The following is a 12,910-nucleotide window of genomic DNA, read 5'->3' as shown; positions in this document are numbered from 1 at the left end:
ATCTGGTACTGCAACTGCAGAACAAAATCCAAGTATTTACAAGGGTGTCTCCCTGAACTTCCACATGCCCATGCTCCCACCAAACACCGATATACGGCTTCAAGGAAACGCCAATATATAATTTTCCTGTTGTTGGAGAAGAAAGGTCCTTGCAGTCCTGGTCATTAGGTTTCAGGGTCCGTCTGCATTCCCATTAAATCTCCCATTTTGTAAGTAATTAGAGCACACCACAGACTACCCTCTTCTGCTGTTTTTAGAAAAGTTGCAACAAAGGGTCTTTGAAAGAGCAAGTTTTAACTCTCATTAAACTCAAAGCAGCTACAGAGTTAAGGGCATGATTTTGTGCTTGCATTTGTTTATATAAGGGGCTTAGGAGTATGAACATCTGTACAAGGTTAGATGCTCAGTTAACACTTCAGACGTGCATATACAAAACTGTCTCATGACTGCCAGAGGGCTTAAATTATTTTGCATTTAAAACTCCACTACTGGAGTCACGTAATTCATCCTTTTCAGGAGAGAAGGGGAAAATGCAGGGGCAGTTCAGGTGCTTTCTATTACAGCCTCTGCAGGTGCACAAAAGAAACAAATCAACCTAATTGTCAATTCCTCCTTCCTCTATCTTCACTTCAAAAAACTGTAGGCATGGCGGGGTTTGGTTCTTTTTTTTTTTTTTGTTAAAGGCACAATTCCTGATATCTTGGCATTGAAGACTGGCAACACTGCAGTGCGCAAAGCCAAGATTTTGGCTATGAGAAACTGTATTTGAGGCTAGACAAGCAGCTCTTTCATGTTTGTCTGCCAGGAATGGGTTTGCTGCACAAGTGTGGGCACAGAGATCGGCACATCCCGTGCGAGCCCAGCACATGGCAGAAAAAAGAGTTCTTAAGGTTTTATTAAGTCCCCCTGACTCCAATTCTTTTTTCTTGCAAGACTGTCATAACTCGCCTATGAAACAGTCATATTGGACTGGTCTCTGCTCCCACTGAAGTCCCAGATGATCTTGTCACAACTGAATAATCAAATGTTAGAGGGATCTTACTAATTAGGAAAAGTAAATTACAATTCTGCTTTCATTGGCTCGTGTAGCCTTTGCAGTTGACATGAGGTGTTAGATAAGTACCTTCCTGCCCACCTGAAATGGTTTTGATCACAAAAATGCCAGGAGGCAAAGACCATCATATCCTAACAAAAGAAGACTGAAAAACTCAGAGATGTTTGCCAAAACAATGACACAAAAATCAGATAAGTTTGGATTTAAAGTAAAAGTCTTATTAAAGATACACAAGGAAAGAAATTGTGAATCAAGACTAAAAATAAGCCCAGCGTAATACTTGAAATTGCAATCTACTGTACTTATCTTTTCTTTCCCAACAGGAAAGCAAGGCCTCCACATAAACACAGAAGCAATGCCAAATAAACCTGTCATAGCAAGGGGATTTTCCAACTTAACAAAATGTTCTGGTTTTCATGCACTCAAAGTTAACTCATTGACACTATTAAAATGCAGATTTTGCGTAGCTATACAGTTACGCTGAAGATCCCACTTGCACATTAGGTGTACTTGTTATGTACACATAGAGCAGATTTTTACATGACAGGATCTCATTCATCTCGAAAACCAACCAGCCATTCAAATTTCAGAACAACCATCCATATTGTTATGAAAGACCAGAAAGCCAGCCAACAAAAGCTAGAGCAGTAGGATTTATTTAAGATCACAAAGCTTATCATTCCATTATAATTGGGAGAAAAGAAAATCACCGTATTTTTCTAGAGGACAAGGCCAGGACAAAGCCTTCTTAAGGGTACTAACGCTTCAGAGGGTGCACAAAGGTTTGCATTTTCTTATGTGTTTCGTCACACTAAATATGTTGCTGCATTCAAAATGCAAATTCTTCTTTAAAACCCTCTGCCTACCACTGCAGCTGTAAGATGTGGGAAAATCTCCCAGTACTGCTGACTGACAGAATGAAAACCATTACCAAATGTGTAAAAAGGACTTGTGCAATGAGAAATGTCAGAGACTGAAGCCACAAAAGTTTGAGGACGAAAAAAACCAAAAAAAACCCCACACATGGAAGAATAGGTATTTGATGAAGGGAAAAATTACACCTCTTGTTATAGGTCAAGCCTCACTGTTATTGACATTACAGCTGTTAAATTATGTACATTTATATAAATTTGAAGGAGATAAAAGAAAATTCGAGCTGGAAATGAATAGATCCATCTTTGTTCCTCACTTCAAGATAAATTATGTACGTGAAAAATTATTGCCTGATTTTAACAGCCAAGAATATTTAATTTTAACTACTTCTTGGCTAAAAAGAAACACTTTATGAAAGCATCACCAAAAGGCAGCCAAGCAGAATTGCTTGCACAGCTGTCAGAACACAGTGAACTAGATGTGAGTCGGACTGGAGCCTTTATTCACATAGCTTCACGTCTCAGAAAGCTACTGGATTAGACTGTGCCAGAGAAAAGTTTAAATCGGGATCACTGCTGAATTATTTCAGCTAAATCAGAGACCAAAATTTATTTAGAGAGGTATGTTTTGGCAAAATAATCTTTCTTCTTTCGATAGTACGTACCAAAGCTGCGGGCACATTCTATACAACGCTGCTTTTTCCACTCATTGCCCCTTGGGGACAGTTGCACTCATCCTACAATAGCCGAGTCCCATTTCAAAGGCCAGAATACCCCCTCCAAATGACTTCAGAGCAAACCACAAAATAATTACATGCCGACTGCTTGAAAATGCATTCCCCCCGTTTCCTTCCTAGCATCATAGTGTCATAAAGTTTCCCTCACAGCTACTGGCAGGGCCCTGGCAAGAGCTGGGTTGGGCTACACACACCTCACTGGGCATCACAACCAAACCCCTCCTTCAAAACACACACAGCCTTGTGTGTGGGGAGTGCAAGAAAATCCCTCCTACTTTATAGTCATCAATTCATGCAACAGAACAAGCTCCAAACAAACAGAATCCATTGATCATTTGAAAACAAAAAGGATTTTGACCTTGAAAAGAGAGTAAAATCGGATATAGCAAACTCTCTGTGCACAGGAAACAAACCTGTTTGGTTTTGGCAGGTTAGATGGCAGTTGTTTTCTTCAGTATTGCTACAAACAAATCAGCTTATTCATCCATTAGGTCAATACACTTCTCTGCCTTAGGGCCAGAACTGAACTCCGGGGCCTGTCATTGACAGACGGGACACGCGGAGAGACTTCCCAATGAATTTACCATAATATTGCCTTGTTGCCTACAGCAGGGCACCCAGCACCACTCCATAGGCTTGCTAAGATCCACACTGCACGTTGGCAGCAATTAAGGGGTAAAACCGAAAGACTGAAGGAGACAGAGGACTGTGGCATACTGCAGAGGCTGGGCCATACAGCACGAGTGCAGCACACCACCAGACATGACATTTGCTTCAGCGAGAGCTTTATCGGTCCCAATACAGTACAGTCTTCCCTGACCCAAGTGCAAAATACAGCCACAAGAACTGCAGAGAAACCACATCCATTCCCACAGCTCACAGAATCCCAGAATGTCAGGGACTGGAAGGGACCTCGAAAGCTCATCCAGCCCAATCCCCCCGCCGGAGCAGGAACACCCAGATGAGGTTACACAGGAAGGTGTCCAGGCGGGTTGGAATGTCTGCAGAGAAGGAGACTCCACAACCTCCCTGGGCAGCCTGGGCCAGGCTCTGGCACCCTCACCATGAAGAAGTTTCTTCTCATATTCAAGTGGAACCTCCTGTGTTCCAGTTTGCACCCATTGCCCCTTGTCCTGTCACTGGTTGTCACCCAGAAGAGCCTGGCTCCATCCTCCTGACGCTCGCCCTTTCCATATTGATCACCATGAATGAGGCTTCCTCTTCTCCAAGCTCAGTCTCCTCTTCTCCAAGCTCAAGAGCCCCAGCTCCCTCAGCCTTTCCTCACACGGGAGATGCTCCACTCCATCATCTTTGCGGCTCAAGCCACAAAGCGGCACAAGAAACACCAGTTCAAGTACCGCACACTGCAGCATCTCTCTGCAGGTGCTGCAAGGGGAGCCTTCTTCAAAGCGGTATTGCTGGGGGCTTCTACTGGGCACCGCTGCGTGGGTGACAGCTGCATGTTCCCACATCCCCGAAGCAGAAGCTTGTGCAGCCCCTGATGTGGCAGAGGACCTGCCTGGAAACTGAAGGTCTCAAAACTACAGTCATTGGTGTTTTGTCACACAGGAGTTTTCATGCAGCTCTGCTATGGCGATAGCTGCAGTTTACTCATTTCAAATCACAGTTCTCGCTTGCCATTTCAACATCTGCTGGAACAAAGTAGTTTCAGGGATGTTAATACTTCATTTATCTCTTTGAATTTAGGACCATTTTTGTTCTAATGTGAAAGAAAATTCTAATGACTTGGAAAATTGCCTCGTTTCCCTAAAAAGGGGCGAGTGGGTGGGAATAGCAGTTCCTGGGTCTGTGTGCTGCCCTGGAGTTAATGGATTCACCATTTCCTCTTTCACTCTACTGTATGTGAAGTTGTGACTAATCTGTAGCAGCGTGGGGCCACAAGATGACTTCCAGAGTGTGATGCATCCTCCAGGCATTCATTCGCTTTCTTTCTCTGCTTTTGGCAGACTGCAGAGAATTGTTTGTTCAGATCTGGTAACCCAGCAACAGAGGAATATAATGTGGGTTTGAAATATGATCCACAAAACCTTAGCAGAGGGAACTGACATAAATAAACTTTGCCATCCAAATGAATGCAGGAGCACCCATTTCAGAGAATAGCTGAAGTTTTAAGTGTAATCACTGCAGAGCTGCCCCTTTTTTCTCATTTTTCCCCTTCCTCTGGCTCTTGTCTGTCTTCTTTCCACCTCCTGCTTTCCTTCCTCTCCTCTCTCCCCATCTGTTTTCCCTACTCTGACTGAAATACAGGCCAGGCAGGGGAGTCTGACACCATACCCCCTGTGTGCCAGGCTCACCCCCAGACAGGCGTCGCTTTGGAGGGGGCGAATGGCACCTGAAGGTTGCAGACTACCCAAAGAGTCTGCTAAAGGCTGCGGTCTGGCTTGCCCAGGAAACAGCAGGGTTGGGCACCAGGGCTCTAGGGAAGCAGGGACCCACGTCACATGTAGAGGGTCCTTTACACAGAAAACCGTTTGGCTCTGGGGTCTGCATGCCCGGTCATGGGCCTAAGTGGGAATCTTTGGCCCAGAGATAGTTGAAGCAACCTATCACAAAATCACAGAATGTCAGGGATTGGAAGGGACGTCTGAAGCTCATCCAGTCCAATCCCCCCGCCAGAGCAGGAACGCCCAGATGAGGTTACACAGGAACCTGTAGAGGCGGGTTTGAATGTCTGCAGAGAAGGAGACTCCACAACCTCCCTGGGCAGCCTGGGCCAGGCTCTGGCACCCTCACCATGAAGAAGTTTCTTCTCATATTTAAGTGGAACCTCCTGTGTTCCAGTTTGCACCCATTGCCCCTTGTCCTATCACTGATTGTCACCGAGAAGAGCCTGGCTCCATCCTCCTGACACTCACCCTTTCCATATTGATCCCCATGAATGAGGTCGCCCCTCAGTCTCCTCTTCTCCAGCTCCAGAGCCCCAGCTCCTCAGCCTTTCCTCACACGGGAGATGCTCCACTCCCTTTAGCATCTTCGTGGCTGCGCTGGACTCTCTCCAGCAGTTCCCTGTCCTTCTGGAACTGAGGGGCCCAGAACTGGACACAATATTCCAGATGTGGTCTCACCAGGGCAGAGGAGAGGGGCAGGAGAACCTCTCTCGTCCTTCTAATACACTCCAGGATGCCATCAACCAGCCATTGCCATGCTCTCCAAATGCCCCAGCAGCCCCTCCATCCCACACGCGGAGCCTCAGCTCTGCAGTGCCCTCAGCCAGGACTGAGCACTGAAGGATGCCAAATGTAAGTCTCTAATATGAACAGCTTATCTGAGTAAAGACAAAAAGCATTGCAAGAGAGACCACATCCCAGTACAGACCTTTACCATACCCGCCAGCCTGATGGTGATGCTGTTGCCACCATTGAGCTGAGCAGCAAAACTTGCTTAAGATGCTCTTCTCATCACCTATTTGCTGTTGCTGTAGCATGCTACTGGTGAGGTGGTATCTGCACAACCACACACAGCATGTGTGTGAACCAAATCGGGGAACAGACCTAATTCAAAACCAAAAAGGATTTGCTAACAAAAAAACCAACAACAACAAACCACCACCAACAACAACAAAAGTAAAAGAATAAAGAGGAAAATCTGGCTGTATCCCCTCCACCAGGACAGCAAACACACGGTGCTGCCACACTTCCAGAGGAAAAATGTGTACTAAATGGCACTACTGCTGCCAAACTTTTGTTTCATGAAACCCTGGGTTTAATCTAAAGTAGAAAATTAGAAACAAATCATCTAATGTTTGCTGGAAGGTCAGGGACAGCCCTCATTCTGGGCCAAGGCAAAAACAAGCATCACAAACCAAAAATGAAACACCACATTCCACCAAGATCCAGCTCTCAGCTGAGACTACAGCACCTTAGGGAAAACCACTAGTCTGGAAATACAGAAGTTTTTTAATAATTTAATTCCACCCAAAGGTCCTTACTGTTGACCCAAATATTTATGGATGTTCTATTACATAAGGTATAGTGAATTTTATCAGAAGAGCCCAAGAAGAAAATTTGGCATTTTACAAGAAAATAATCTGAAATCATCACTTTGAGAATATTATGATTTCTGATTTTTAAGAAAGGCAGTTCAAGCAATAGTGGCAAAGAAAATGAAGTTAGCAACACAAAACCTTACAGGTTACTATTTCTAGTACAGCAGGAAAAACTGGAATGTTCAGCTTTTCAGGCTTTGTTTTTTCCAGAATAAGGATACATAAGAAAAGCAGATTTTCCAAACCCCAGTATTAAGTGTTTATATAACACTGTAGACATCAGATTAAATTACAGGTGGCTCTATTCTTAATGTAAACCAACTGTAATTTATCAAAATATAAGCAGCTTAGTTTACGTGGGAATACTTTGCTTACCCCAACTGCAGTTTTCAGTCTGATTTTACACTAGAGACAGCAATTCTGTTCTCTTGTTACATTTCAGGCAGGTGTTGGAGTCCAAGTAACAATCACTATTAAATCCACAAGACAGGTTTGCAACAGTATAACTATTTTCCATTAGTATGTGCAAAACTGGTATCAGTTCCCCAACACCAATTTGTAATTCTACTTTTCTTATTCCAGATTTACATGCGTATAACCAGAATTCAGTTTTGTCTAAGCTGGTCCATTTAAAAAAACAAAACCAAACCAAAACAAAACAAACAAAAGAACCCACCACAAAACAATTCCTTTATGTGCTAAACCTTTGTTTTAACAGCACTGGAAGGTTAGAGGTAATCTCAAGCGCCATTACAGTCCTTCCCTTTCAGCAGGAATCAATACGACACCTGAATATCGGTTAGGAGACTGCAGAGGTGTACCCGAGGCCTTAAAGGTATTACTACGTAACATCATTATTTACCACAATTAAATGGAAAGACCTGGTCAATCCAGCACTGAACTACGAGCACAGAGGATTTAACCCCAGCCTGCCTCTGGCTTGTTAGGTGACTTTAGCCTGGGCATTTCTTCCCTCTTTGCCCTTATGTTCCTACATACAAAATGAGCATAGCAGTTCAGCAGCGTAGTTGGTAAAATGCTTTGAAAGGGGATACATCCAGTGAGGAAAATCACTGCTACTTCAGTAACCAGCTTATATGTCTGTTTATAAGGTATACAGTATTATATAAGGTATACCAGAAAGGGAACAATTTCTCCTCCACTTTTGAAGGTGCACAGTTAAAGCATTAAACCAGTCTGGATAAAGTATCACATATCCAATTAATCATTACATATGCAAGTGAATTAAGCAGAGCAAAACTTCCACTAGTGACCACAGATACTGAACAGTCCACTGAGCAGCATAAATATCACATGTATCACCTCAGTTGCCCAGTCCATCCCCCCTTAGCTTAATGGGAAATTAAGCAGCAAGGTGCTATTTGAATCTTTTTTCAAAGACAGCTGCCAAGTCTACCCAGGAATCCTCTACAGAGAATTCACGTCATGGCATAAAGTCAATACATGATCCTTAAAGGCAAAAACCAGAAACAAGAGTCATTGCCACCCTACAAAGAAATGCAGAGTCATGTACAGAGCATTGCCACCCTTCATTGTAAGCTTCCCCCACCTCTCTTCAAAAACATATACATCACATTAATTGTGCTGTACTGACACATGCTTTTAGACTTTATGGACAGCCACAGTCTACTTGCGTACATTTACATTATTACAGAAATAAATTATTCATCATATAATGCCCTTGCTTTCCAAGGGATTTCAATGCAAGTAGACCACCACCAATACAACATAACCACCTAATCAGAAAGGAGCTTTGGACAGCAGGCAGTTTCATAACCAAGCTAATAGTTATAAATCTAACTGACATCTCAAAAGCAGCGTGAAAGTACCGAACGAAGCAGATAACCCCTCTTCCAATCTAACATTCCACACCACTTTCCTGTACTAATCATCAGGAACACCAATAACTGAATCCTCAGACAATCACTTCTGTGAGCTGGAACGCACAAAGAGCTGATCCTACGTTATCTTCCCCGTAACTACGGAAATCCCGGCTCCGGCAGGTAAGCAGCCCTATAATTTCTACAATTAGCACCATCACAGACAAAGGCTCACAGGGTGACTTACTAGTTGAACACAGCCTATAGAAACAAATCCTTGTTACTTCACCTCCTAGAGGGAAAAAACCCCAACAATAAAAATTATATGTATACAATGTGAGGCAGTATTTCACTACAAGAAAACCAGTAGGTTATTGCTCTGAACTAGGGAAAACGTATCATCTACAGTGTTTAAAAGTATGAAATCAATTCCTTTTTACAAAAGCAAAGGTGGGACTCTAGATAACAAATAAGTTTACCTGGGAGACAGTTTGTATTTTAATTTAGTTCTCCCAAATGAACATGACAGAAGAAATGAAGCACAAATTACCATAAAATATATGAGATCAAGACAGCATGCAAACAGGTAAAAGGCCAAACTCAGGGAAGACTCGACAATTTATCAAGGACCCTGACTAAAGACAGGCTGGTGTGGAGCCTCAGTGCAAGGGCAGAACAGCTGCCCAGTTTCACCAGCAGGACTTGAACTGCAAATACTGGCTGCCCATGGAAAGCTTTACAAAACAGGGTACAGCTCTGAGGATGCCACCTGCACTTACCAAAGGGATAAAACTGTGGAGGCAAGGCTATGAAGTTCTGCCACAATTAGGGATGGAGTCAGGGAGGAGAACCTGGACAGAAATCTGTGGAAGATCTGGCAACTGTAGCAGAAAAGCCTGTACTTTCAACAAAATATGTTACAAAGTTCCCATGCTCAGAGCCCATTTAGCTACAGTATGAATGGGGCCATGATATGGGGTGCCTCATAACATTAAACAAATTAAAGTATATCGAAATCTACAACACCCCGCAGGACAGGAAACTTGGCTGTGTGCCTGCACAGCACTCAGCAAAACATGGCCTTGTGCTACTGAAGTCTCCAGATGTAGAGAAGAACAAAATAAGATTATTTATAGAGACTAGAATTGCTATATTTTAAAAGGCTGCATGACATCACAGTTAAGCAGCAAGAGATGGAAAGCACTCCTGTTCTAGTCAGACATGCCACCATCAACCCCGTGCCTTCCCCAAGAACAACCGCAGGTAACCCAAGGTGGAGTCCCTGTAGGTTGGAGCTTGACGTGTAGTAAGTCTCGTATGCAAGGCTCCTCCAGCCGTGCCCGGGAAAAGCAAGAAGTTGCATAAACAGCAAAGCTGATAAACTCCTCCTCTGACAGCATGCTTCATGCATTTGCTAGAGGTTTACAAGATCTAATGCAGACCAGATTCCTCCACAGCATCACAAGAAAGCTAGAGGAGCAATGCTTTTTCCCTGTGTAGGTTAACTAGCAGAGTCCTCAAGCTGTTCCCAGAACTGTATGCCTCCTAGGTTTTGACTTAATTACGAAAGCACATGTACACACAAAGGAAATCCTTCAGAAAGTTAAAAGCAAAAAGGAGTGAATCATTGCTAATCCTGCCATTTTAATTTTTTTTTTTCCAAATCTTTTACAAGCTTCTGAAGTGCTACAGCCCTATGAGAATGAAAATAAGCTGTCTTCAAGCTTTTTTCCATCAAAAAGCCAACGCATGTAATGCCCAAGTGTACACAGCACAGCCCAGTGAATAAAGCGCTGCTTGTGACTGAAGCAACCAGGCTCCCTCCCGTGGGTCAGGCACCAGCTTGCTCAAAGATGCTGGGCCACTCCCTTCACCTCTCAATGCCACAGTTTCCCATCCCACCTACCAAACGGGTTTACTGACTTTTCTTTCCCTTTAGCACAAGTTCTATTGCACTCACCTTCTTTTCCAGGCTCCTCTACCCTTCACTGTCATGTAGCATCTCTGCTACTGTATGCTGCTGTAACCACCTTTGTCTCAAGTGGCTTTAGTTACAGCAGTTCATCAGTTCAGCTTGCATATTTAGTTAACAAGTTTATAGCCATGTAATTCAAAGTAATTAACCTCTTTTCCTTATGCTTCTTTAACATAATAAAAGCAGAATAAAGTTTTATTTACAAGACAAAAAGAAACACAGGATGCAGGAAGCGAGGGCGTTGACAGATTCAGCTGAATTCGTAGCAGTTTGTTTACTTCCCATTTGAAACCGGGTATTTTGACTTACTTGAAATCCATTTCTAACTGAATGAGTTTAAACCAAAGACCCATAAGATACAGTTTGCACTGGTCAACTAAATCCACATATATTCACTTCTTAGGCTGTATCAGATCTTTTGCAATCAAGACAAGGCCTAAATCACTTGAGAATAAGCATGGGCTTTGCCTGCGCAGAAACAATCATCAAAATAACCAAAGGTACAGGCAGACAAACGAGTTCCCATGGCACATGCTAAGCAGCAGACTGGCAGGAGATGAGCTGTGCTTTCATAAGGAGAGCCAGCCATGTGTCTACATATTCTGGCAAGGGAGTGCCACTCCATGCGCAGGCTCTTCCTGAGGCAGCACTTTTCCTGTGTTCTAGATCTGGAGAAGATCTTGCACGAGAATGATATTAGAAAAAAATTCTTCCCGGAAAGGGCTGTCGGGCATTGGAACGGGCTGCCCAGGGCAGTGGTGGAGTCACAATCCCTGGACGGGTTTAAAAGGTGCATAGATGAGGCTCTTAGGGACATGGGTTAGCGCCAGAGTTGGGTTATGGTTGGACCCCATGATCCTGCGGGTCTTTTCCAACTGAAATGATTCTGTGATTCTATGATGTATGCGTCAGTTGACCTAAGAAAACAGTATTTCTTCTGACGAACCTTAGTCCTCTGTACAGATTAGATCTGAGATTTCCTCCAATAATAATAATAATAATAATAATAATGGTGGGCCAACAACAGGGAGCTGCACCAAAACAAAGCTTTGTGAGCTAAAGCCCACTATATTATTGCCGTGCTGCTCCGCACGAAGGAAGCCATTAACACCACCGCACGGTTTCCCCCTCCGCACAAGAGCAGGGATGTGACAGCCGCCGAAGAGGCGTCCGGGCCCCGGGCGCCGGCGCTCACCCCGGCCCGGCCCCGCCCGGGTCCCGCTCCCCGCCGGCGGCCGAGCGGCTCCGCTCCCGGTGCGGCCTGAGGCGAAACGGGGCGGGAAGAGAAAGAAAAGCATTGACGCGCTGCTCCCCCACATCTCCCTGGCACAGGAGAGCGGTCAGGGCCACAAAAGCCTTTTTTTGGGTGGTGGGTTTTGGTGGTTTTTTTTGGTCCTTTCCTTCCCCGGCGGGTTCAACCTCGCAGTCTGAGGCCTGGTCGCTCTCCTTGAAACTCTGCGGGAGGGCGGGGGAAGGTTCGCCCTCCGACGGCCTCACGGCAGCGCCGGGGCCCCTCAGCCCACCAGCCCCGGCTCGGAGCCGGCCACCTGTCCCGCTCCCTCCTTCCCCGAACCGCCTTTGTCGCCCTCGCCCGCCGCGGCCGGGGCCGGGCGGCCCCGCGGGGCAGGCACCTGCCGCCGCCTCACCTCCTTCAGCTGCTCCATCTCGCTGCGGATGGTCTCGTATTCCAGCTCCAGCTCCTCGTACTGCTGCTTCAGCTGCTGCTTCTCCTCCAGCACGGCCAGCCCGTACTCCGCCGCCTGGATCTTCTCCCGGGTGGTCTCGCCCAGCTCCTGGAAGAGCCGCTTGATCTCGCTCCGCAGCCACTCGGGCTCCGACTCCATCACCAGCCTGGCGTACTCCTCTTCCTCCATGGCCAGCGACATGTCGGCGGCCGCCGGCTTCCAGCGGGCGAAAGGGCGAACGCGCGGCCCGTGTGCCGCTCCTAGCAGCGGCGCGGCCCGCGGGCGGCCATGGCAGAGCCCGCTCGGGCTGCCACCAACGGGCGAGGCGCCCGCTGCGCTGCGCTGCGCCGCAGAGCCCCTCACGCCGCGCCGCCGCCGCTGCGGAACTCAGCCCGAGCGCCGACCGCAGTGAAATCATTCAAAAAGCACGGCCGGCCCGGCGCCCCGCGGCACGCTGGAGCCGGTAGTTCGGCCCCGCCGCCGCCCCGCGGGGCGCGCCGCCCGCCGGACTACAACTCCCAGCATGCACCGCGACGGGCGTGGGCGGTGGCGAGGGAGGAGAGCGGCCCCTGCCGGGCGGCGGCGGCCGGGCCCGCGGGAACGCGTCCGCTGGGCGGGGCCGAACATCGGCTGTAACGGCCTCGTCTGTCAGTCTCGTCTGTCACGGCCTGGTCTGTCAGTCTTGTCTGTCAGTCTTGTCTGTCAGTCTTAGCCTGGTCTGTCACGGCCTGGTCTGTCAG

At 46.4% G+C, this 12,910-nt stretch overlaps 1 protein-coding gene across 2 annotated transcripts in view; it reads right to left on the bottom strand.

Annotated features, from left to right (window-relative positions):
- The window catches only part of BICD2 (BICD cargo adaptor 2), a 100,239-nt gene extending 87,706 nt beyond the window's left edge, over nt 1-12,533 (bottom strand). The window contains exon 1 of one of the 2 annotated variants that reach the window (XM_065642427.1): nt 12,132-12,533. In XM_065642427.1, coding sequence (XP_065498499.1) covers nt 12,132-12,371 — 240 coding nt within the window. In that variant the 5' untranslated portion in view covers nt 12,372-12,533. The remainder of the gene's footprint in view (nt 1-12,131) is intronic. The other variant, XM_065642426.1, reaches the window with a different exon arrangement.
- Between the last annotated feature and the right edge of the window lie 377 nt (nt 12,534-12,910).

This window comes from Caloenas nicobarica, chromosome 11 (genome assembly GCF_036013445.1).
Source record: "Caloenas nicobarica isolate bCalNic1 chromosome 11, bCalNic1.hap1, whole genome shotgun sequence".
NCBI classification, from domain to species: Eukaryota; Metazoa; Chordata; class Aves; order Columbiformes; family Columbidae; genus Caloenas; species Caloenas nicobarica.
The sequence above is the reverse complement of the archived record's forward strand: the minus strand, read 5'-3'. Positions and strand labels throughout refer to the sequence as shown.